General features: G+C 32.1%; 1 protein-coding gene across 2 annotated transcripts in view; it reads right to left on the bottom strand.

Annotated features, from left to right (window-relative positions):
• Positions 1 to 2544: 2544 nt before the first annotated feature.
• Positions 2545 to 27067, bottom strand: part of LOC130622613 (receptor-type tyrosine-protein phosphatase S-like) — a 38970-nt gene continuing 14447 nt past the window's right edge. For both annotated transcript variants that reach the window (XM_057438095.1, XM_057438096.1), the window contains 34 exons: positions 26645 to 26751; positions 24917 to 25100; positions 23147 to 23434; positions 22763 to 23068; positions 22374 to 22565; positions 21898 to 21990; positions 21538 to 21644; positions 20999 to 21170; positions 20483 to 20773; positions 20076 to 20360; positions 19427 to 19624; positions 19179 to 19268; positions 18736 to 19023; positions 18498 to 18600; positions 17449 to 17764; positions 17296 to 17341; positions 16972 to 17080; positions 16742 to 16836; positions 16395 to 16480; positions 16186 to 16282; positions 15123 to 15199; positions 14386 to 14422; positions 14196 to 14293; positions 13711 to 13836; positions 13034 to 13179; positions 12097 to 12232; positions 10149 to 10298; positions 7515 to 7611; positions 6259 to 6335; positions 5525 to 5659; positions 5318 to 5443; positions 4873 to 5024; positions 4437 to 4572; positions 2545 to 4018 (listed from right to left, as the gene is read on the bottom strand). In XM_057438095.1, coding sequence (XP_057294078.1) covers positions 3944 to 4018; positions 4437 to 4572; positions 4873 to 5024; positions 5318 to 5443; positions 5525 to 5659; positions 6259 to 6335; positions 7515 to 7611; positions 10149 to 10298; positions 12097 to 12232; positions 13034 to 13179; positions 13711 to 13836; positions 14196 to 14293; positions 14386 to 14422; positions 15123 to 15199; positions 16186 to 16282; positions 16395 to 16480; positions 16742 to 16836; positions 16972 to 17080; positions 17296 to 17341; positions 17449 to 17764; positions 18498 to 18600; positions 18736 to 19023; positions 19179 to 19268; positions 19427 to 19624; positions 20076 to 20360; positions 20483 to 20773; positions 20999 to 21170; positions 21538 to 21644; positions 21898 to 21990; positions 22374 to 22565; positions 22763 to 23068; positions 23147 to 23434; positions 24917 to 25100; positions 26645 to 26751 — 5021 coding nt within the window. In that variant the 3' untranslated portion in view covers positions 2545 to 3943. The remainder of the gene's footprint in view (positions 4019 to 4436; positions 4573 to 4872; positions 5025 to 5317; positions 5444 to 5524; positions 5660 to 6258; positions 6336 to 7514; positions 7612 to 10148; positions 10299 to 12096; positions 12233 to 13033; positions 13180 to 13710; positions 13837 to 14195; positions 14294 to 14385; positions 14423 to 15122; positions 15200 to 16185; positions 16283 to 16394; positions 16481 to 16741; positions 16837 to 16971; positions 17081 to 17295; positions 17342 to 17448; positions 17765 to 18497; positions 18601 to 18735; positions 19024 to 19178; positions 19269 to 19426; positions 19625 to 20075; positions 20361 to 20482; positions 20774 to 20998; positions 21171 to 21537; positions 21645 to 21897; positions 21991 to 22373; positions 22566 to 22762; positions 23069 to 23146; positions 23435 to 24916; positions 25101 to 26644; positions 26752 to 27067) is intronic.

Here is a 27067-nt window from a genome sequence, read left to right as displayed (position 1 = left end):
CTATATCCGTCCAACATTTCATGGAGCTCTCGATAAAACATAGAACTATCGCTGAGAAAGCAGAAAAAATTTTCACAAAGAATGCATAGGCTCTTTAGGTTTTCTTACATTGGAAAAGCAAACAAAAGAAACCTTAAAAGTCCCGGAAACGAGGCTGTTTGGGTAATTTCAGCCGTCTAATTATCCGGTCAACGATTAATAAATAGTCAAAAAATAAAACGGGCAATGATTTCGATCATTGCCCGTCGATGACACGAGAAGAAATTATGGAAAATTTTACCAATAGGTCAATTGAATTTCTAGAAAAACTTCAAATAGGAAAGAAATCAGAAGAAAAAAATTGCGAACGTTCACTCTTGCTTAAAAAGGTGGAACTTAATTTAGAATACAAAGCATATTCGCATAATTACTTCTGGATTCATTTCTTAACTTGGTAGGTAGTCGGTTCGTTTGCGACTCACAGTTCTGGCTGCGGCGGATCAAAAGTTTTATAAGGAATAATCATTACTTGCTGCAGCCTCATTCCCAGGCCGTTTTGCCTTGGTGATAAGGCAACTCCGTAATAACAGTTCAGGGGCCACAAGAGACTGGGAACAAGTTGTAGTTGCTGCAAAGGGGTCACTAGCAGCCCGCTTGTTAAGTTTCTTTACTTAAAAACGTTTTAGAAATTAAAAAGCATATTATATGTATAACTAGTGAACCTTAAGGTGGTCAAGATAGCAAAGATGACATATATTTATCGACAAAAGAACAGTACATTACAATTTCTTTGTTTTTCAATTTTAATAACTTGTATCATTTTTATACTTTTGGCTAAATTATTTTTTTTTTAAAAATATACTTGACTTTTTTGCTTCCCCAACTCTCCCCAACGCTGATTTTGAATTAATGACCTCATGTAACAAATACCGCAAAATTTGAGAAAACAAGGTGCAGTCCACTCTCTCCCTAATTCAAATCTCCGTTATCCAAATATCTTTCTAGTTCGAACAAAGTCAAGTCACTGTAAAATGTCTTTCAGAAACTCTTACTTTCCGTAATTCGAATCTATCTTATTCGAACAGCTCTCAATTGTTTACGTCACTACAGCGAAATTCTTTCTGTAATTCGAATTCTTAAGATAATTGCAATCAAACTATCTTTTAAATTTTGTAAATTGAAAGAAACAATTTTAGGAAATCCTTGAAATGAGTTAGCAAAGACAAGATGGCGACATCGTTTGCCCTTTGTTGAAAGACTAAATTTCTTTAAACCACAATTTCCTAAAATTCGAACTTCTCTCTTTAGTTCGATTATGTTTTTTATGCTTTTAATTTTAAATCCAAGATTTCCCAAAATTCAAATCTTTTTTTTGTTCAAACGAATATTAAAGGGGCTACGAAACGATTCGAAAGCTTAATTCCCGCACATTCCGAAGAATGGCATGTTATAAACGGACCACTCAAAAGGTCAAGGTGCAAGGAATTACACAGTTAAAAACCACATAGACTTGGTCTAAACAACCTATTTATGAATAATTAATTTTTATGATAAATATTTTTTTAAAAATTTAAAAAAAAGTATTTTTCTTCAGTATTCTATTTGGCGGTCAAATAAGCTGCGGTCTGTAAAATATATTAAATATCAGTAAATCGAAATTTTGTTTTGACGAGGGAACAGAAACAACACGAACAGCTGCATTTGTTAAAAAAATGCTATGTTACTACAATCGTGGTCACAATATGTTGGCACAAGACAACGAATTTGGAAGTTCGCCACCACAAGTAATTGCGTAGGCTCATTCTATACTAGATGCACACATCTTGATCTTGTCAAAGGTCACTTGTCAATGTTCAGAGTGGACTTAGGACTTAGGTTATTTGGTAAATACAAAATTCTTAAAATGTGCTAATTGTTGCTGACGTCAGCAAGGCTATTAATCACGAATTTCGGGGCCTTCGTGGTCCCCGACGTGAATTATTTAGGTGTGCGGGCGTGCTAAAGAATGTGACTAGCAACTTTTCAAGCCTTTCTGCCTGGCCTACTTGTGTGCAAAAGTAGCGACTTTGCAGTCTGCCGGCTGCAGAGTATTGACTATTTGACTGTTTTGTCCATATTTGGATAACGAGTAAAAAACTGCCTTAGTCTCAATATTTTTGTCCACGATTGTAGCTTTAAGAAGGTAATTAATATCTATGTAGAGATTTTAAAGTCGTTGTTGTTACTTTGACTGGCTTTATGTACAACAAACTTATATGTTTCTATGCAAAATTCCGAAGGATATAGCTAGCTAGCTAGTTCAAAAAGTTTGAAGTTTATTTTATTGGAAAATTTGATTTAAAAACAAGGTAAGTACTTATATCAAATAAATTATGGATATCCAAAATATGTAGGGAACTTTTTCTGTCATTTTTGGTTATATTTGGCCCAATATAATATTTCAGATCATTTAAGATGATTTGTTTTTGTCCTTAATGTTGCCATTAGCTCGGCTTTCGTGTAAGTCACTAAATTCGAAAACCAACAGCCATTTTTTAGTCCCTTAAATATCAATTAAAATTCCAATTACAAAGTTTATCTTTTTCTTCTGATTTACGGGTATGACTTCGCAGTCAACCATTTTGACATAAAAAAACAACACAAAAAATATTTTCTACGTGTCAATTTAAAAAGTGACAAAAATATAAATTCATGTACAGTATATAATCAAGCATTTAACAAAATTATCTCTCTTATAAAATCAATATATAAACAACAACATTTAAAATATCTCTCTTGCTTTGCATTTTATAAAGTGTAAATTTAGCAACCTCATTCCCATACCTTTCGAATATGTACAATCAATTCGTGTGTAACAAGGGTCTGGGTGAAGACATAGATTGCAAAAATATATTTATTCGTGATATAAAAAAATAAGAAATAAAGACGAACAAAAATTATAAAAATAGATTCGTAAAATTAATAACCTAAAAATAATTTTCTAGATTTTTGACACACTACTTGTACAAAAAAAGATAAAAAATGAACAGCCTGGGTAAGAATTATGCTTGAAAATGCTCCTAAAATTGGGGTACTTTTTTTAGTTGATGTCAAACGGTGAGAGATGGATGCACATAAGCCTTTAAAAAGACGCATAGAAAAAATAGAGTGAGAGGTAAAAAGTTTTTGCAGTAATCATACGTGCAATTTTTTAACTTCATCTAAAATACAAATTACGTTTTAAAAAAATTATTCTGCAATATTTTCTTCTAATGCTTCTTTTACATATTTTATCTTAATCTATTTATTTAATATGTTTTGTTCTCGTTTATTTCCAAAAATATTAGCATTGTTATAGTATATTTGAATAATCGAGGCAGAAATTCATAACACGTTTACATGACGTAATTCATTTTATAGAAATCTATTTCATGAAAATAACACGATGTCTAGATAAGGGTGCCCACGCAATACGAACTTCTTATTTTTCAAACATAGACTAAAATGGTTGATATATTGTTGAGTTTGGCAGCTATATTTTGGCGGACTTTTCATACTTCATACTTTTCATATGTATTTTAAAATTAATTCTTTAAAAACAGATTGAAAACTTCTTGCCATTACTTTTTAAAAAAAATTCTTACAAAGCCAAAAAAATTATCCATGCTTATTTAAACTTATTCCTGAGGATATAAACGTTAATCACAATTTCTGACATTCCAGACAATGTAGACGCTTCCTTTTTAGCTGTCAAGAGACGATACTCGCATATATCAGCATTTATAATATTTCTGTCCATATAAGGGACGTAAAAATAACGATCGTGTTAATTTCGTGAAATGAGGTAGATATTTTAAATATTTAAAAATGGACGTGTCGAAAACGACTTTAGTTGACAAAGTGCCCATGTCTTACCAGTATAAAGTGGATATTATTGTAAAAAAACATCTTAAATTGTGATAAAAAAGCGGCGTAGTGAAAAAAGTTAGGCAAAATTTTGATAGATATCAAAAGATGCTAAGAATTCTTGCAACGCCAAGTAGCAGAACAAATATTCCACCTGAAAAAAGAAACAAAATATATCATCAGACTTTGTCGCCAGATGCTTAGAAATAGCTATCTTCCTCCAAGATAACAGTCACAAATAGAATTTATTTTTGATTAATACTTCAGAATATGCGCAGATCAACAATGCGCATATCAACAATGCGCCATATCATACGATATATCATAATATACTACTATTACGACTTTTGCGAATAGTTTTCGTAAAAATTTCCAAAACATTTACTTTTATAAATGATGTCTGTCGCTTTTTGTGAGGATGTAATTTTTAAAAAATGGCTACCAATCAAGAAAATTAATCTCGCAGTCAGTCTCGTTAAGATATTTTTTAAACGTTTTTTAATTAAAATTACAGTACAACACAGGAGTCAGTTACTAAAATTTGGCCACACAATAGAGTAAACATATGTTACCTTCGTTTGAACCATAGCAGGTCTTTGAGTTCTCAAACCTCTCACTGTTTGAAATACGTCGACAACACCTTCACCACGCACGCGTTCAAGCATGTTAAATAACGCAATGAACACTCCCGTACGACCAACGCCAGCACTACAAAAGCAAAACCAAAGTGATAAGTAAATAGTGTGTAACAGCCCTTAGTACCACAACATGTTATCGACTATGGGTTGACATGTGATCAACTATGGGTTGACATGTGATCAACTATAAGTTGACATGTGATCAACTATAGGTAGACATGTGATCAACTATGAGTTGACATGTGATCAACTATGAGTTGACATGTGATCTACTATGAGTAGACATGTAATCAGCTATGAGTTGGACAAACCAACAAAACAACAACAAAACAAACAAGTTAAAACTCTCATAACAAACACTTGCGTATACCTGCAATGAATTACTGCTTGGCCGATAGAATTCTGTTGGTGCCACTTCTGTACTCGACCTATCATATCTACCAATCCTGATGCAGAGTCTGGGTACGCATTATCCGGCCAAGCAATATACTGGAAATGCTTTATGTTGCGCGAATGACCCTCCTGTATTTTGAAAAAAGAACACCATAGTGTTAAAAATAATTATTGTTGCTTCCACAGTTAACTTTCTTTAATCGAATTTCATAAAAATATAAAGTGATTCAGTTTATTGAGTTATCTGTTTACAATACCCACGGACACGCTTGTTAAGCGAATCTTGCTATGTTTGGCTCATGTTAAGATCTTTGTTGGGATACATCAAAACAAATAAAATCTGATGATCATATAATAGGCACGGTTCATTTTAAAACTGACTACAAATTCAAATTGCAGAAAGAAGATTTATAATTATTTACCGTGGTGTGTGTGACTTTGAAGTCGCGAACGATATAATCTCCCATGTCGTTCTCCGTCATATTTTCAATCATAAGTGGTCCATGCATTGCGGCTTCAATGGATGGCCAATATCTGTGAATTTTAACCTATAAAAACATATTGACGGTAGATCTGTGGTCAGTCGCACTTTATCAAATTACACGCAATTGTATATACACCACACGTACCTTTCCACCTTCTGTTTCTTGTGCTAGACAAACAATAGTCGTGCAATGATGCTCCCATATCATCCTCCAGAACGCAGGGATGGTTTGTGGTAATGGAGCCTGAGTAGCTATAAACTGTTTGGCTTGACTGTATCCCTGGCATGAAAAAAACCCATTTTATATCCAAAAATCCAAGATCAAATGTATAAACAGTAGTGGATTATTATTATAGTACTAAAAACTCGGCAGCCAATTTTGACTCTTTAAAAACAGTGGAAATATATTTTTCGATTTTTGAATGTGAAAATTTGTTAAACTTTGATCGACTAAATGGTCTAAATAAGTTAGAAGAATTTGAAAACTCTTTTTTCTAATGAATCAATCCGATTAAGTATAGTGTTTCATCGTCAAGAATTGCAGCGACGTTCAAAGACCACGGCTTTCTAAAGAAAGGATATTTGACCTGTGGTAGGGAGGCAAATCACTTCATCCACTTTGTCTTGAAATTGATCTAGCGAATATTTAATAAAGATCTACACTTCCTAGTACGCCTTAAGGATTTTTTCAGATAATAAAAGGCACACCGCCACCACCTTGAAGTGTTTGCATGTAATGACGGCATTCAGTATTAAACATTCAAGAGTCAAACAGCAGGCATCAAAAAATACCTTACAGAAAATATAGGGTAAGCTGATTACCATTTACTTAAAAGAAGAGATGCTCACAAAGCCTTCCTACATCACCATAAAACTTACATGAATATAGTTTGCGTTGATATAGTCTGAACCTTGCAAACCAGGTAGCTGTCTTAACGCCACACGAGTGTCGTCATCTATGAAAAAAGACAGAAAGATTTTGATCATATCATCAGCCTTCCGTTAGGTGAAATGTTACAAAAAGAAGAAGAGAAAATCATCCAAAATGTTTCTGAACGCAAAACATATTTTTTGATTGTGATATTTTATATGCATAATACTTATTACTTAAAAAGAAAAAGCAATATTTTAAAATTATTGTATCAAAAATTTAAGGAGGCTACGAAGCGGCGGTTGGTTTTCGACTTTAGAGACTTACACGAAATTCGAGCTAATGGCGGTGGAAATGTTTATAGTCAATAAGGACAAAAACAACAACTTAAATCATCTTAAATATCATATTATCTAAATATAACTGGAAATAACGAAAACTTGCCTACATGTATTGATTATACACGATCTATTTGATAAGAACTTACCTTGCTTTAACTTAAACTTTCTAATAAAATAAACTTCAAGCCTTTTAGACTAGCTATATCCTTCGAAATTTTGCATAGAAACATAAAGTTCATTGTACATAAGCCAGTCTAAGCAACAACAATGACTTAAATCTTTTTAGAGGTATTATTTACTTTCTTTAAGCTAACAACATAGCATTTTTAAATAAATACAACTCCACGTGTTGTCTCTGTTCACCCGTCAAAACAAAATTTCGATTTACTAATATTTAATACATTTTACATGTCGTAGCTTATGTTATTGCAAAAATGAATACTAAAGGAATTTTTTTCTTTTTTTAGAAAATAAAATAAAAAAGTAGGAAATTCATCATAATAAATGATTCATAAAGAGGTTGTCTAGACGTCTGTGGTTCTAAAGTGTGAATGATTTCCTGCACCTTGACCTTTTGAGTGCTCAGTTTATTACACGTCATTCTTCGGAAATTGCGGAGATTGAGCTTATTGAATCAAAACAAAAAACAATAAGCAATATACTCCAATGCTAGCTAAAAGAATACAATGTAAGAAAAATTCGCAAAGTTGCGACCTTGCATTTGGTCTTCGTAGATTTTTTTACAGGAGACTTTAGACACTCTAAATTACACTATATTATGCCATGGTGTTTAATCTGTCTTATCAAGGTAGTTTTCACGACTTTCCAACACCTTTGACCTTTTATATTAAGCGTCATTTTGTTGACAAAAATGACGTAACGAGCTTTCAACACGAGTTTAAACAAAAACAGGACATACTTACAGGGTAAAACATTTAAAAATCTGTTCTTGCTTTTATTGCAGATTGCATTAGCTGCGTTCATCGTCTTCGAACTCGATTGATCGAATAAGTTCAGTTTCTAGAATACAAACGCAACTAAAACCGTGTGTCCCCAATTAGCTTTTATCTTCTATAGAAATATACTTTATAAGAATTACAAGAATATTAGGCTGGGATTTCAGGTTAAACACAATAGATCTATTGTTTAGAACAACAAAGAAATATAAATAACGACCAGCCTGATTCAAATTTTGGTGATGTTATAAAAAAGCGTTTAAGTGAAAAGTTTTCTCGCTTTTCAAAAGGGGAAATAACTTGATAAAAGTCTCATCTTTACTGCAGGGAATATTCCAACTGAAATAATTTTAACTGTTTTGTTTGTTTTAGCGAAGGTTTCCGCAGGCAGGCGGAATAGAATTCTTTGACCATAGCAATAAAACTCCCTCTTTAAAAACGACAGAAATAATAAAAAATAATAAAAAAAATTAATAAAACTTAAAAGCTTACCTTCCGCGAAAAATAAGTTGGGTTTACATGAAAGAGCTGGGAAATTGTCTATGGATTTTTGAAAAAACTTCATCACTAGTTAAAATTTTAGACTTAGTTTTGATAATTAATGGAAGATGTCATATATATTTGAAACTAGTCGATAAGGCCCGTGGAGAAATCCACTTAGGCAGATGGGCAATAGAAAAATAGGTTGTTTTAGATGTTTTGCTGACGTCAGCAGTGAAGATCCCAAAAAAGTTAGAGAAAATTATTTTATTATTTTATTGTAATGTGTAGAGGTTGAATCACGCTGATCAAAATAATGTGTAGGATGATATGTTTTCGAGGAACGGAAAAAGAGATATAAGTGTTTAAAAATTGTGCTGACGTCAGCAAAGGCCCGTGAAAACACAAAAAAATTTTTTTTCAGAAATTCATGTACCTGTTGCCTCCCTCGTATAGATCTTGAAACGCTGATCAAGAAAATGTATAGGATCATGTACTTTTGACCAACGGTTACGGAAATATTGTGGTTTAAAGGTTTTTTGATGACGTCATAAACCCGTTCTTTCCGAAACGGATTTGGGGACCCAGGTTTGGAAAATTACCCAAATTGGTCCCCGGTGGTCCCTAGTTACCCACACGGTGAAAAAAAATTGACGTCACCAACTCGTTTCCAAGTTATTTGGCCTCAATATTTTAGTAATGGCTTCACTAATCTTAATTAACTTTCCTTTGACGTCAATACTATTTTATCGGTAAAGTTTGGTAAATTACAGAACAATTTTATAGGCGATGTTTTAAAGAATTTGTTAAAGAAAATTTTGAAGAATGTAATCCACTTTGCAAAAGTGACAGACAGACACACGGAATTAGCGTATTATTATAGAGACTAGTCTATAAGGCCCGTGGAGAAATCCACTTAGGCAGATGGGCAATAGAAAAATAAGTTGTTTTAGATATTTTGCTGACGTCAGCAGTGAAGATCCCAAAAAAGTTAGAGAAATTTATTATATTATTTTATTGTAATGTGTAGAGGTTGAATCACGCTGATCAAAATAATGTGCAGGATGATATGTTTTCGAGGAACGCAAAAAGAGATATAAGTGTTTAAAAATTGTCCTGACGTCAGCAAAGGCCCGTGAAAACACAAAAAAAATTTTTTCAGAAATTCATGTACCTGTTGCCTGCCTCGTATAGATCTTGAAACGCTGATCAAGAAAATGTATAGGATCATGTACTTTTGACCAACGGTTACGGAAATATTGTGGTTTAAAGGTTTTTTGATGACGTCATAAACCCGTTCATTCCGAAACGGATTTGGGGACCGGGTTTGGAAAAATTACCCAAATTGGTCCCAGGTGGTCCCTAGTTACCCACGCGGTTAAAAAACATTGACGTCACCAACTCGTTTCCAAGTTATTTGGCCTCTAAATTTTAGGTGCACTGTAATGGCTTCATTAATTTAATATAGGATATTGACGTTAAAGTAGTGCTATTGACGTCGCGTCGTAACGTCAGAAAATTTAACATATTAGACATGCATTTTTCGGTAACATCAAAGGAAAATGACGATATCAACTTTGCCTGTCACAGAGACACGGAACTGGCGTATTATTATAGAGATAAATGACGTGCTGTTTTAAGGGTTGATCAAGGTATGCGATAAGTTTTATATTGTAAACATATATAATATTAATACATATCAGCAATTGTTCTTTAGCATCAAACTTATGATGTCATAATTTAACATAATCAGCTAAAATTTTAAGACCTGTATTTCGGAAGGCAAATTTGTTGCTTGCGCAAAAAATAAAAAGATTTACAAGCATTTCCGGCTCTGCCGTATGAAACCAACTTGTTTTAAACGGGAGGTAAACTTTAAAAAAAGCGTTAGAAATGAGCATGACATTAATTCGTATCTACTAAAACAATATGGGGATAAACCACAACATACTCATAACATAAAAGTGGTATCAATAGACCTAAACGTTCACACTTCTGTTAAATTGAAGATTTTGGCATCCAAATAACAGTAACGTAAGCATTGCAAATAAATATCAATCCATCTTCTTTCTCAGCTCAGAATAGGGACTTACAAATAACATTAAGGGCAAAAAATCTTACGTGAAATTCTTTATCAACATTCATTTCCGCTCCACCATCTGCAGGCTGTTTTAACTTCTTAATATAGTCACGCAAATCTCGAACTTGAACTTCCGTCACTCCAAATGTCAAGTATTCCAACAGCGTATCGTGGATGAAAATATACTGTGCCTGAAAAACAAAACAAAATATAGTGATACAACACTATAGTGGGACACTCTACGCGCAACTCACTGGCATTGTAATGTCAGAAACCCAATTTCTGTGGAAACAAAACAATGTTATTTTATTGATAACATCACTGTAATTTTCTAGTTTTGAGAACAACATGCACGTAGAAAATGCGAAAAACAGCATCAGAATATAAAGCGGACACTGCACTAAATGAAAAAAAGAGCATCCCGAAACAAATTAACCAAGTAAAAAAATCTCCTTTATTAATGCGCGTAGTTTGTTCAAAATGGTAGCCAAATTGCTACGCTGGGCTAGCAAGTATACCCGGATTTTGTACGGTGGTCCACAACCTGAAGACCGGATTATGTACGACGGGCTATAATCTGTACACCAAATACGTACGGCAGTCTATAATCTGTGAACCGGAATGTGTACGACGGGCTATAGTCTGTAGACCGGAATATGTACAAGGGGTGAACGAACCCCTGGATACTCTCACGGACTAACAGACAGTTTTTACAAGCTCGTAAGCTTGTATTAAAACGCAAATGTGTCCTACAAGAATGGAAATTTTTGCCTCTCTGAGCACCGACACGGGAGTAGTCGTGTGTTCGAATCTCATCATGGTAACTATTTTTACTTTTTTTTTCTTTTTACTAACTCGTAGCTAACTATGTCCGAAATAATCAATTGCAACATCACAGATTTAAATTTCGTACCTAAACTCTCTAAGTACTTGGAAGTCATCTAAATGACGTTTCAGGCCAAATTTGGTATTTGTTTTCGACAAAACTTGGCACAGTTAACAAAAAAAGTATGTATGCTGAACATAATAGTGACACCATAATTTTGATTTTTGTCACCTAACGTCATTTTAGGCCAAATTGGTCCAACAATTAAAACTATTTTAGACAAAACTTGGCAAAGTTAACAAAAAAAGTATGCCGAACATGGTGACATTAAAATTTTGATTTTTTGTCACCTAAATGTCATTTTAGGCCAAAATTGGTTCGAAAATTAAAATACTTTATTTTCGACAAAAATTGGCACAGTTAACAAAAAAAGTATGCTGAATATGATAGTGACATCAAAATTTTGATTTTTGTCACCTAAATGGAGTTTAAGATCATAAACGTTTCAATCGCGCGACTTTCAACCATGAATGATAGGCTGTATTTTTTATTAGCAGAAATTGTAAAATTGGGTTGCATTGTGGATGTTTCATAGTTGTGCATTTTCAATAGCGAGATAGTTTATGCAGCGCCTGCATATTGTTTATTTTTTAAAAAGATAAGATTAGTGTTCACAAGCTTTATTTAACTAACTGGTAAAGTAAAGGTGTTTCCACCAAAGTTTTCAAAAGTGAATATAGGCAGAATTAAGGTCTCCCCAAATGCCTGGAAAGTAGTCTGCGAAAAATAAAATTTCCACAACAATACGTAAGAGAAAAACGAAGACGCTCCACCATATATAAATAATTACGAGAACGAAATTCTTTTTGTAGCGAAAAGAATTTCTCGTTCTCGCTTTCTTCTTTCTGTCAGTCGGTTTACCCCAGACTGACCCAACGAAAATTGAAATTTCGAGGAATTTTCCGTTTAAGAAGATCTCACAAATCAATTTCGAAAAATAACTGCGTAGTCCACAAGAAATGTTATTGCCCATCTGAATAGCAAAATATGTCGTGTCTAACTTTGTAACAGAAATCACAATTTAATAGACAGATTTTTGTAAACTTTATTCGCGAGGTTGTTTACGTATATCATACGTCTTGTTTAATATTACTTGCGCTTACCTCAGTTTGCACCATGTAATTACGTTGACTTCGAATATGCTGCAAGTAATTGTATACTTCAACGTTTCGTTCTGAAGTGATGCGCTGTAGATTGACGTCGACTGTGATATACGTTCCTGTGCGTCCAACACCAGCGCTATGGTGAAGAAATATGCTTCTAATATATCAAGCTTACACATCACAAACAAATGATAAAACTCCTATTGTATGTATTGAACAAAAACCAGTAAACGTTAAGTCAGTACGTAAGTAAGATTTTCAGGCTCTTAATCCCAAAAAAAGTTTGCAAGAAATATAAAAAAATATGCAAAAAGAAAGACAAATAAAACATTGAAAGAAATAAAACAAGAGAAAGGAAGAAAAATATATGTCAGTTTTGTGCAAGAGATCCTACTGCATCCAGTTGAAAAGTTTACTTTACTGCGTGTGTTTTTCAATTTTATACCCCGGTCAAAATTTGTCGACGATAACGACTTGAGCAGAAATTTCTTTTCCATAAAATTCTCAACCCTTTTCTTGCTAGAGTAAGTAAGTTTGGGTTAACGCTAATTTAGTAAGACTTTTTAGGAAAATTTTCTTTCTAAGATATTTATTTTTAGTGTGTGTGTAAAGTAATTATTTATTTTCAATATAGTCTCCAAAAAAGGAGATAAATAGATGTAACAAGTTGATACAGGTTGACTTTTTACAAGAATTTACCATACTATTCTGAAAAAAGGGTCTCACCTTTTTTAAAAAGTAAAATAATTCAAGTAGTTTAACCTTACAGATTTAGCAGATTAAAAGTAATTAACTTCCGCGCCAGCACGAAATTAACAGTAATTTCATGACGTTTCCAGGGCTCACGTTTTCAGAGCTTCTTCATGAAATACCCCCTTATTTTCTGCCTTTTCAACCTCTGTGTATATTCTGAAATTTTATAGCAGAAAAACCAAACCTGCAGTGAACAGCAACAGGACCAGAACCTTGTGTTTCTTGATTGACGCGTCGTATGAAAGCTAATAATTCTTGCGAGTTTGCTGTGCTATGATCACGCCAAGTTAAAATGGAGAAATGACGGATGAATCGCTCTGTTCCAGGGTACTAAAACAGCATTTTCTTTAGATATACACAGATAATAGATATGTTTTATTTAAATAAGACAAACATAAGCAGCTAATTACTGATTACAGCTTAAAAAAATTTCACAACCTTATCTGATAAAATACCGAAAGACAAAAAAGGTAATGGTATTTCCACTGATTTCAGCACCAAAAGGAAGGTCAATGGTTGGTGAAAAAAATATGCTTTTTAAAACACGATTTTATACGCCTTCTCTAATTAAACCACTGTACTCGAATAACCGCCCAGGATAAATTACTGATTTTTAAATAAACGCCCTGGGTAAATTACTGATTTTTAAATAAACGCCCAGGGTAAATTACTGATTTTTAAAAAAACTCCCGGGGTAAATTACTGATTTTTAAATAAACGTCCAGTGCATTTAATCGGGTGCAAACGGTTAGACCTTGGATAAAAGAAATAAATCTTCTTTATTCCAGCAATTATTTTATTTTTTTAAGTGCTTTTCAAACAAAGTCCAATTTTCCTTTCATAGGCCGAAAAAACTCATACCTCTGAATGTAACAAACTAAAGGAACGAACAACATAATTTGGTAAATAGTTGGATTCGGTTAACGTCACTTGCATTCGTCCATAACATATCGATCCAACCTCTGGCCAGTATTGATAACACTTGATCTAGAGGAGAAAGAAACACGTTTAATAATCACGTTGACCTTGTATTCTACAAAAACCACTAATAACTTTCATTGAATAATTCCTAGGCTTATGCAGAACAAATAACCTTTAGAAGAAATATTTTTTTAAAACAAACAATAATCTTATTTTAATATGAATTGATGTAAAAAATATGTGGAATAGGTTGTAAATCTGCGTGATTTCCGATTTTTCCCTGATTGGGTTAAAAGTTCCATAATTTTTTTTGGATTTGGTTAAAATTTTCCTGATTTTTTCATTATTGGGTTTAACTGATATTTCTATGATCAAGTTAAATTTTTCCTCTGTATATAAATTTACAATAATCAATGTACACATACTCGACCATTCTCTTCAAGTCCTGTCAACATGACAACACTGCTAACGTTTTGCTCCCAACACATTCTCCAGAAGTCATCACATGTGTTTTCAAGTGGACCTGGAATTAAAAACCATTGTAAATTTACATTTCCTACCTCACACGTTAAAAAGAACACAAATAAAAAAAAATAAATAAAATAAAAGCATTACCTTGTGTTGCAATATAAGATGATTGTCCATTATAACCCTAGGTAAAAAAATTCACATTATTTATATTCATTTTTCGCACACAAAGCTTTTTAAAAGTTGAGGCACTATCGTTTCCGTGTTTAACTTAAACGATAAACGAAAACGGTTTCATTTATAATAAAGTTAAAACAGTCAGGGGTATAAGGGGGTTACTAATAGTTAGCCCGTGAAAAATCCACGGGTTCGCCCGTCCTTTTTATACCGCATTGCGTGCTTCTCGCTATTGCGTAGCTAAGCTACCATTTTGCGTGACAGACAGACAGACAGGCAGACGTATACGGGCCTTATAATATAGATTAACCTAACCATTTTGGTAGGGATATGAAAGCATGCAAAAGTTACCTTAGACCATCTAAAATAATACAGTTGTTGGAATTGCTACTTTTATTTTAATATATCTCAATGTCAGCAATAAAGGGTATTATACTTCTTGTAGTCCCCTTCCTGCACATGTGAAATTTTAAAACATCAAAAAACTACTTACATCACTGGTTAGTGTTTTAACATGGAACATATCATTAATGGATAAAATAGAAACCCATCTCTGACTAAAGGTTTTTAATTTTATTATACACAATTTATGGTCAATGCCAGTATCATTATTTTTTGTATATAACCCCATAGATGATGACCAGTGCAACACAGGTACTTTTTATCGTGTCATAAACACACCAATAAATCAACATCCAAAATCTTACATCAATATAATTTGCATTGATATAGTCTGACTCAGGTATTCCTTCAGTCGGTTTTAACAGCACCCTTGTATGATCATCTAAAATGAATAATATCACAATATTTTACACACGTTTTAAAAGCAACATACATCCCAACAACTGGAGCCAAACAATTGGAAAAAAGATCGACACAGACTTTCGTAATAATTATACCATTGATTAAAAAAAAAGTTCCTTGATACATCTGGAAATTGAAATACAATATCTAAAATCCTTCCGAATTTCCTAATTTACTGAAAGCTGTATCAGATTTTAATTCTTCTGAAAACAACTATATGTTTTAAAAAGTCCAGAAAATTTTTTGCGAAATAAAAACAGACGAGCAACAAAATGTTTGGTTCTGCTCTTTCAAAATCCTAAAACTCAAGCAGAAGTTATTGCTCATTTCTGACCTGCACTTTATTTACATTATTTAAAAAATACGAATTTTAAACATCGTTATTGTTTATCAGGTGATTCAGACAGGAAACAGGAACAATTGACACAGAAATGAAACTGAAAGAACAATTGACACAGAAATGAAACTGAAAGAACAATTGACACAGAAATGAAACTGAAAGAACAATTGACACAGAAATGAAACTGAAAGAACAAGTTTGCAGATGTAGCAGTATAAAATCTTTAATAGTATAATAATGAAGTGAAGAAAAATTGAAACCTTAAAACCACTCTTTTTATTATCAACATTTGCCATAAGGTAATAGTAAATACATATAAGAAACACAGGAATTAAAATTAGTTTTTTTTATTTGTTTTTACTATAAAACCAATTGCAATATTCCTATTCGTATTTATGAAAATTTATCAAATTTGCCAAAATATGACGACGTGAAATGTCATGTACCTTGTGCACTCTCCTATGAGCAACAGTTAAAATAAGAAAGAAAAAACATTTATAAGTTCAAGTTACACAGTTTTCCTCGGTAAATGCTGCGCGCCAATGTGATTTGAAAAGATCAACGAATATAATACAACAACACAGGCAACCATTAATTCAACAAAAAACGAAGTAATTTTAACTTACATGCAACGATGTTATTGTATCGATTTTTGTCTCGATTAATTGGGTGATTTGAATGTTCATACATGCAACTATATCCACTTCTACCATTTTGGATAAGCTGGATATGACAAAAAATATAAACGTTTTATATATATGGTGTGCAAATGGGACAACAAATAGCTTGTGAGAGGACTGTTTAACTGTTAAAATATGAACACGAAATTTTATACCTTAAATTCTTCTGAAAACAAGTACTTCCCATCTTTGGATAAATTGCGAACATAAGCAGAGAAATTCTCTACTTTGATTGGATGTGCTAAACACAAATAAGATAATTGTAGATACTTTTTATTGTCTAAGATTTACAACAAAACTGGGAGGACAGCTGAGAAAAAGCAAATAAAAAACCTTAAAAATTTACTAATTGACAAAGACATTTTCTACAATTATAAGTCTGTCGTCATGGACTAAATGATGCTCCAGAGGAACACTTTGACCCTTTTAATTAGGTTTCACAAAATGGAACTCCTACAATGAAATGGTACATACAATTTCTTCTACAGTGTATGATTGCTACCTGATGGTCTATGAACTGGTTCATCCAACTCAAAAGTTTCATTTGTATTTCCTGGTTCATAAGATGGTTTGCGACCAGGTTGAAAGAATCGTTTTCTAAGGTAACATTTCAGAAATGGAAACATATTATTTATAATCAAGTTCAATTACAGTGACACTTTATAATTCGCGAAGTCATAACTTATGTTTCAGAAAGATAAATAAACAAAACAAGAATTAAAGATTCAGCACCTGTAATAATAAACAGCTGCAGCGATGATTAGAATGATGACAATAGCTGTCACTATTCCACCAGCTATCGCGCCTGCTGGTGAAGATGATAAGTCAACTGGTTTTTTACCTAGATAACAAAAAGCGTGATATCAAAAATGAAATATGTTCTAACATAATTAAACACAAGGAACACAAATGTTGCCGGCTCTATGTTATGTGATTATTCACTGAAGTACTTATCAATGTCAACAAGAGATGATTCATATTTTGTGTGCAAAACACCAATTTTATGACATAGATTGCTTTTGCAACACAGCTATACCCAAACCAGACAGAACATACCAGTAACATACGGTCCACCCCATTGTTTATCAGACGTGTGCAAATTCTAAAGACATAAACAAATACTCTTAAAGCATTTTTGCAGTGAATGGTCACCCAAATATTTAATACCCCCCTCTTTTTACTCTACCAAGAATAACTTTAAATGCAAACCTCAGAGCTGTGTGCTCTTTGAGAGTAAAAGTATGTTGATTGTGAATACAAAGGACCATTAGTGTATATTTTGACAGTTCTTCGTGTTCTTGAGCTTGTTTCACCATTTCCAATCACAAATAGTTTCCCATCGCCAACTTCCTGTCTAGTTAAACGTGCAGTTATGTATGGATAAATATTTCCAGCTCCACGTGCAGTAACATATTCTTCGTAAGTTTTAATTTCATTATTTTTATAAGAGTCGGGTGTTCTGCTTGGTTTCATTGGTTTACCCTGAGCATCTTTTGAAGCTTCCAAGACAACAATATAGTAAAATCTAAAGTAAGAATAAAATTATTCTTTTTATATATATGCAATTTATTAGGTCCTATCATGATTAGGGAAAGTAACAATTATGAACTCACCACTTAGCTGTAGAAAAAGCTACAATCGTGGCAAAAAATAACAAGAATAATTGAAATTCCTCCTCCCCACTTGTTACTGTATCAATAGCTGCAGGTTGGATTCAAAGATATAAATTAAGGTCAATACTGTAACAGGGTTGAGGAGAGAGGGAGCAGGTAAAAAAATACTAGAAGTCATATTGTTACAACTTTATTTTCGTTGATTGTAGGGACTTATAAGATGCAGGATCACTGCCCACAAAATGTTGGTTATTCTGCTTTCTAAAAATTCGGGTTTCCAAAACTTAAAGATATTGTAATCTGGCAATGATAATCAGGCAACCAAAAAAAACCACATATTCCAACGACTTCAAAAATGTTTTCCTAGAAAAACAACTTTTTAATGCTACAACATTATAAAGCCCCAACGACCTAAAAAATGTTTGACCAGAAAAAACAAATTTTTGATGCTGCTATATCTCTAAAAAATATTACAAGTTTTTTTCTTGTTAAAAATAAATAAGAAAATAATCAGGGTATCTAGTTTTAGAATAAATGAGTTTTGAGCATCAGGTACGTTGGGAGAGGCCTATTACCCCTAGTCAAAAAGACTGGAGCAAATAGGGGTAAAATTTATCCAAAAAAACAAACAAACAAAAAACTTACTTTACACTTCCATACATATCTGAAGCTTTCCATAAATTAATTGTGATGGTATGCCACGTTGGTAAAAGAGTTGGTGTTACAACTGTTGGTGGAGGAGGAGGGCCTATGTTAAAAAAATAATATCATATATGTATTTCCCTAATATAATAATTATACTATAGAAGAAAAATTAAAAGATGACAAAATGCAACAAGCACAATATTAGAAAATAATAATAATTAAAACTATGGAGACCTACTGGTTATTTCAGTTTGAATACGACTCCCAACTGAGTAAGGTCCAGTACCACCTTCACTTTCACATGCAACTTGAACTTCGTAATATGTGTTAGGATTTAAATCTTCAATTGTGTATTTTGTATTTGAAGATACGTCTTTGGAAAGCGGTTCTCGAATGTTTGTGGTACGATAGGAAACAATGTATTTAAGAATTTTTCCATTTGGTTTTTCAGGTTGATTCCATGTTAACGTTATACTTGATGATGTTTTGGAATCAACTTTTATATCTTTTGGCGGACCAGCTGGAGCTAAATAAGCCATTACAAATAAAGTTACATATCTTTAGTTGCAAATCATGTTTAAAATATTAAATTTCTCAGAATAGATTAACTGTGTTGCAAAATAAAACATTAGTGACAACAACAACAAAAATAACATTATTAAAATCAAAATATTTACTAACAAGCTGAACTGGTATGGTACTGTTTCATGTCTGGTGGTCCATCACCAATGGTTATAGCATACAGTGAAATGTTATATAATGTGTATGAATCTAAAAAACAGACAGTTATAGTTAGATACTGACAAAAAAAAGTCAACAGAAACATACCTAATCCACAGTCTTGTTCAAAATACACAATTTGTAAAGAATGTAACACACAAGCAATCATTAAAACAAAATAACAAATTAGTGCAACATCGATTTCACACCTAAATTTTTGATTTCCCAACTTGTATCTGTTGGTCGTGGATACTTTGCACCAGCATCACTAGAATTGGTTGCAGCAATATATCTCAAAGCATATCCAGTTAGCACACCATTTAGTGGGTCTGGTTTTCTCCAGCATATCCTAATGCTGGTTACAGATGTGTTTGAATAATTTTCCATTAGTATTGGAGGAGTTGGAACTAAAAGAAAATTCATTTTTTTAAGCTCCAACATTTTATTTTAATGTGTGTGTTGTTTTTTTTAGAATTAATGTTGAAGCAGACTTTTAGTAACAGTAACAGTACCAGCTTTCGTACAGTACCAATAGTGCACTAGGCTGTATATTTTCAGGAGACTTTAATAAAACTAAATATTGGTTTAAGAACTACAACAAATGTGCAACACAAAACAAGTTTATCAACTCTAATCACATTCAACAATACTATTCAAAATTCATACAAAAATGTTTGAAGTCTGAAATTAAAGTTATATTAAAAAAATTACATTTGTTCACATTTGTTAAAAATTGAAACAGTAATGTAAAAAAATCATTCTTAAATTTTGGCTATATTGTTTATACATCTCTGATTATGTCGCACGGGTACATACCGTAAGAACATGACAAAACAAACACAAAAAAGGTACACTTACGTCCTTGCAACGTTTCAATGGTAACTGTACTATTTGGTCCATATCCTTTCTCATTGTGAGCAGCAATATAAAATGTGTAATTGACATACATACTTAAGTTTGATATTTGTTTCTGATAACCATCTTTTGAAAGTTCAGTTATGGTTTTGTTGTTTTTCTTGTAAAATATTCTATAATAATCAATGACACCATTGCGATCAGCTTCTAATGGTGGATTCCATGATAAAGTAACATAAGTTTGACTTGTTGTAACAGACTTAAAATTTCTTGGTCCTGCAGATGGTGCTAATGGAGACAAAAAAAATATTACAAAATAACTAATATTTTATATCATATGTTGATGTAAAACAAAGTAATAGAAACCAAAAAGAGAATGTAAAACCAGTAAGAGATAAAAAAGAACATACCAGCACTATCTGTCTGTATTGTTTTTGAAGTCTTTGACGAATTTCCTGCTTTTGTGTATGCTTGTATTGAAATAGTGTAATTAACAAATTCTTGTAAACCTTCAATGCCATATATTCTGTCATTATCAAGTATGTTATCCTTTATAAGATTGTCAGATGTTTCAGTTAAATTTGCAAATCGTAAAAATATACGATAGTATACAATTCCATTCTTCTTCAAAGGAGAGGACCAAGACACAGATACTGTTGTTGTTTTACTTTCAAGTGTTAGTGTTGCCACTTCACTTGGAGCTGAAAAGAAAAAACAATAAACACATTCCTAGAACTCGTTAAACACTTTCTTATTTACAATGTGTAAGTATCAATATTCATTGCTTTATTATAATACAACTTTTTTTTGTATTAGTCATCAGTTATGTGTGTTTATGTATCACATTGTCAAAAGGCACAGTGGATACATTTTGATCATCATCTTAGCACCAGAATCTCACAAAATGCAATGAAAAATATATATACCTGATTCATTTGTAAATACAGAGATGCTTGCCAAAGGTCCAAAACCAACTATTGTTTGTGCACGAACAGAGATGTTATATGTAGTGTATGGCTCAGTTGAAAAATTGTATGAAGTGCTGGTTATATTATCAACAAAGAGAACAGTTTTATTTTCTACAGGAAACAATCTAACCTAAGTATAAATAATAAAAAATTTAGCAAAAAATTACATTTTTGTATCCCTGAAAGTTGTACATGTAAAAGTTATAAAACTGTTGAATTAAGTCAAACAAACATGTACAATCATATATATAGTGAAAAATTAACAAACTCAGCTACTGTAGCACAATGAATACAAAAATATAAATTTAAAAAAATCAACTTAACTTGTAAACAGGTAACTTGCCTTACAATTTTCATAACAAGAAAATTTAATTTTATAAAGAAGTTGCATTGATTAATTTTATTTAGAAAAATGCTTTTTATTTGCAATAAGCTCTTATAGACAATTTCGTGCTGAAAGTTGGATATATAATTATTAGACTTGTTAGAATATATACCTCATAATTAATGATGACTCCAAAGTTTTCCTTAGGCTGTGACCACGCAACTGAAATATTTCTAGCAGAAACACTTGTAGTACGCAACAATGCCGGCATAGCTGGTGCTACAAAAAACAGAGACATATCATTTACTAAACAGACAAGGTTTAAATGAACTAGTTATAACTACACAAGTTAAAAATTTGTTTAAGAATCATTGGCATGAATTTATTTAAAATTATGTCAATAAAAATAATATATAAAATTAGGTAAGGCAAATCAATACCACAGCTATTTGTAACAGTCAGTTCAATCTCTACTTAAATGGAATTAAATAACTTTTTTTTGTATTTTTGTAAACAAAAATAAATTTAATACTCGATTCGTTGGTTTTGCACATTGTAGATATGCTTTCTCCCCATCCAATTTTTGTAGCAGCCTCCAATGTATAATTGTACATTCTGTAGGGATCTACAACAAAATGCAACAGCTCAGTCTCAATGGGTTCATGGTTGCATCAATTAAAAAATATAAAGTTTTTCACTTACTTATTTAATGTCTAATTAAAGTTTACCTGTAAATATTCTCTTATAACATAAAAGCTAAAAGGTGTGGTTAAAAATTATATGCATCAGTAATTATTTAGCATTTTAGTGATTATTTTTTTCTGAAAGATAGAGAAAACACATATATTTAGAGCTTTTTGGGTTACGTCACCTTCTGTACATATTATTTTTTTGAAGAAATTATATAAATACATTATTAAAAAGGGAAAAGATTAAAACAGATCCACGTTTTTTATAGCACAATATATTTGTTGAAATGCACAAGATCTAAAAAAGAAAAATACTTACGCAACTTATCATAACGGGATGATAATACTGTCTCATTGTACACAAAGGTTGTCATAATATTAAGTGCACCATCAGTTTGGTTAACACGATAATTTGTAATTTCCCCATTCTGTTTTAAAGGTTTTTCCCATATCAACATGATTATATTGGCAGATGTATAGGAGCAAACAAGAGATTTAGGAGGACCAGGTACTAAATAAAAACACATAGTGGCAGCTTGAAATGAAAAAGTACAGTTGCGCTTGGAAGTTAGCCTATAGTGTGTGGAAAAATTTGTTGTATATTATCTTGTTGTGTTGTTTTTGTATTCTTTTTTTGTATTGATTACTCCAAGATAATTTAGGAAACTCGTTGGGAAATTCATTAAGAAAGTAAAAGCATATTTTTACCATCTTGTAATGTAGTTTCAATTGCTAGTCCTGTGGGTCCTTTCCCAACTTGATTGACAGCCTGAACAGTAATGTTATACTTTGTGTACTTCCAGAGTTGATTGATAAGATATACTGTGTTATTTGGTGATGTAGATACATTTCCAACATGAGCATTTTTACCGGATTTCTTTACAGAAATAAACTTAATAAAGTAATTCTGAATTATTCCATTAATTTTGTAAAAATCTGGTGCATGCCAACTCAGCTGTATTGACGTTGAACTATTAGCTTCAGCTTGAATATGTAAAGGTGGACCACTTGGAACTAAAAATAATAACACAGTTATAATCATTGCTGAACATTGACAACAATAACAGAAGACTATAAATGAAAAAAAATTACCATCTGGTTCTGTTCTTTTCTGTATTTTTCGACGTGATCCATGCCCGCCATTCATTGTAAATGCTTGCACTGTAAATTCATAACAAATGTATTCTTCAAGACCAGTAACAACCACATCAAGACTGCTTGTGTTTTTAAAATATACATCCGAACTGTTCTCTTTGTTCAATTCTTTATAAAATATTTTATAGTATACTATGCCATTTGTGATATAAGGTTTCTTCCATGTTAAAGAAATGTTTCTTGGGTTGATAGCTGTTACTGTAAGATTCTGTATTGGACCTGGAACTATGAAGTAAAATGAGTTACATTAGTATTAGATCTTTCTTATTATTATCAATTAAGCACAAATTCATACTGTATGCAACTGGATTTAATACAAAATTGAATGAAGGAACATGTGTAGTTTGCTTGTTCCATGCTCTTGGAGAAAAGCAATACCAAGTTGATCAGGCAGTGCTATGATGTAATTTTAAAAGGAGAACATAAACATGCTCTTAGACTTAAAAACTTACTCTTAGACTTTAAAACAGGCCCATTGACAGTAAAAGATGGCTGGAAATGTTTTAAGCATAACTCAAATATATACATCAAATAATATTGTCTGCTCGAATTTCAATAACGTTAGTTCTATAAGAAATTTTAACATTCTGTTTGAAATATTTTATAGCTAAAAAAGGTATTTACCATTTTTTTTAGTTTTTACATTTTTGTATGTTAAAATGGTAAAAATGGCACGAAAGTACAATTTTCCTTTTTCCAAATTCCCTTGTGAATAAAGTTTCAGGTTCTAATTATACATAAAGTAATTAATTTCAATGATGTTAAGAATTTTATAGCTGTGAGTAACAGCCAATCCACTTCCTCCCCTAGACGATATGGGGTTAATACCTGGGTCATAGATGATTTTATTGTAACTATTGTACTTCCTAACTTAGCCCTGACGAAGAATCAGACAGATAAACACATGAAAAATTATAGTGGGAAGATGCCAGAACCAATTGCCTTACTTTAATTCCCCAGAAAAACTGGAGAATAAAACAAATTGAATTTAATGGAATCTGTTTTTAGAAAATAAGTGTACAAAGTCAAAATTGTCCAAATCTGCAAAAAAGTGCTTAGGGTGTTTCTTTAAAATTTTCAAGGGCATTCAAAGTGGAAGACATTAAAAAGAAGAAGACATTTATATGAATACCCAAACTTTTAATTTTAAAGTAATGTACTGTTGCTTATTTTGTCTAACAGAACATAATACCCATATTCAGAATGTTTAATATTGTTGCGTCCAGCTTTATTATGGACAGCTTGCAGAATAATCTAATTAGTTTATTAGTTCATACTAATGGACAACCAAGGATACATGATATACAATAATGAAAAAATTCCTTTAGATTTTTCTACGGCATTACAACTTTTTTAAGCAATAAACCCTTTAATGTATGTTATTCATGTATGCTTTTTTCACGTCATTCACAGAGTTTCGTGTTTCGTGGTTTCGATGGTATTTCCACTGAACACAAAAGATGCTTTAGCTTTGATGGTAATTTTGAAATATGTTTCTAGTGAATAGCTTTTCTAAAAGGGGTATTTTCATCCCTTAGAAAATGTGTTTATTAAACAACGATTAGAAGTATCCGGTTATATTAAAGGCCATGTGAAGGCAGTTTTTAGAGAGGGATGTTAGTTAGTGCAATTATGGTACAAACAAGGAATATTAAGCACATTCATAGTTTTATTCTCATTTTTAAGCAGATAAAATAGATCACTTACTATGTTCTGATGTTTCTGTAGTTTTGTTTACATTTTCACTAGCCCCTGCTTTGGTAAAAGCGTTAATATAGAAAGTGTAAACAGTATAGGGAACAAGGTTGGTAAAATTATGTGATTCTTTGTCTGACGTTAAATTTTGTGATTTAAAGCACATGCTTGATAAATTGAGATTGCAGTACCATACCTAAATAAAAAAAAGTAATTATTCACTTTTAAGAGAAAAAAATATTTTTAGTGTTACTTTCATCTGCAGGTATTTCTTATCATCCACAGGGTAATTTTAAAAAGCAGTTTAAGTATTTATTTTTTTCTCTTTACTTCTAGCAAATTTAAATTTTTGTTGCTGTAGTTTTTATTATATTTCAAGGTTCTTAAGCATATAGAAATGAGAAAAATTCTTGGGCACAACCAAGTAAATAAAAAGAGGTTTCAGGGTTTTTCTCTAGAGAACAATGGATATTCAAGGTTTTCAATTCCACCAATTCCGATGTCACACTGCTCCAAACTACATTAACTTCAGTTTTTATATAGTATAATGTCCCTCCAATAAGCTTTTCAATAAGGATCGAAACAGTTTGTAGAACTAATTTTAGTAACTTGTAGGGCAGAACACAAATTGTTTAAATTAATGATAAAACCTCTAAGTTTTGTAACATCCCATTATTTTTAATTTGTAAATCACTGACCTGGAGAAAAATTGAGAATACATTACAGTATGCTGATGGCACCACTTCATTTACAACGTTAAATAACCTTGGGAAGGTGGAGAAACAAATAGAAAGAGATATTACTAAACTTGAAGGTTTAAATGAAAATGGTGATAAAAATGAAAATGAAGCTTATGTTGGAATCCGCCCCCCCCCCCCCCCCCCCCTTAATAACTTTTCATAGGGTTGTTCAAGTTGAATCAAACTTGGCACACTTATAGTACGTCATAAAAGGAACAAAATGGCAACATCAAATTTTTGCTTGCGTCAGCACATTTTCTGTGACATCATCAGAAAATTTGTTAAAAATGCCACTATCTGCTTAAAATTTAATTACTTTTGTTCCAGAGCGAATTTTTGTATTCTGTTTGAAGTTTCTGAAAGCTAAATAAAAGTTATTTAACATATTTTCAGGCTTATACGTAGATCGCATGAAAAATTGCCAAAAATTGCCAAAAATTGCCCGAAAATCCGTTTTTTCCCAATTTTCGGGTAAACTCCGACAAAATCGGAAAATCGGGTTAATCACGTGTCCTAATTATGCAAAATGATTCTTCTTAATAAAAGAAAGTTGTGTTGCAAATTTTAAGTTCTAAGGATAATCCTAAAAGGAGTTATTAAATTTTCCCCATTATAAGGATTTCATAGAGATATTTAGGGGTAGTTTCAAGATGGCCAATATCAAAGCCTCTGAAAGGTATGGGACCTAAAAATTGGGCATGCAGGTGTCTAATAGATAAATATTTAAACTCAATAAGTGTCATAGCCATATAACATAGCAATAAAAAGTTATTAACCCCCCCCCCCCCTCCCCCGGACAGAATAGGGTTAAGCTACAAAAACTATTGGCTGAAATACTAGTTGCGTCAAAATTATTGAATGAAGAACAGTGTACAATTGTGAATTAAGGAAAAAATTGCTTACCCATTTAATAAAAGATTTTAATTATTGCTCCATGTAGAAAGGAAAAAATGCACACTTATGGCAAAATATACATAATTTAGTGTGTGTTTTTACTTACTTCATAACCCAACAAAATACCATTATTCTTTTCAGGAGGTGCCCAAATTAGAGAAACAGAATTATGCATGACGCTTCCTATTCGCACATTTCTGGGTTTAGATGGAGCTAGAAACAAAAATATTTTATTTAATAACCTACATCCAGCACTATTGTTAAACCATTTTAAAAGCACTGTTAGAAAAAAATGATGTTGGCAATGTGCTGTCCATACTGAACAGCTTTTGTTTGAAAATTTAATCATTCCTTATACTAATTTTTTTAGGAAATGTTCTTTGTGTAGGGACTAAAAATGCTTATCAAAGAAATGGATTGTGTGCTTTTCATAAACAGGTATATAGACAGTGAGGCTCGATTTATTTCCATTTTGTCATTATCCTATTGCTCCTAATTTAGGTAATTTGACCAATTTTGGCCTCAGGTT

Source organism: Hydractinia symbiolongicarpus, chromosome 12 (genome assembly GCF_029227915.1).
Source record: "Hydractinia symbiolongicarpus strain clone_291-10 chromosome 12, HSymV2.1, whole genome shotgun sequence".
Taxonomy (NCBI): Eukaryota; Metazoa; Cnidaria; class Hydrozoa; order Anthoathecata; family Hydractiniidae; genus Hydractinia; species Hydractinia symbiolongicarpus.
The sequence above is the reverse complement of the archived record's forward strand: the minus strand, read 5'-3'. Positions and strand labels throughout refer to the sequence as shown.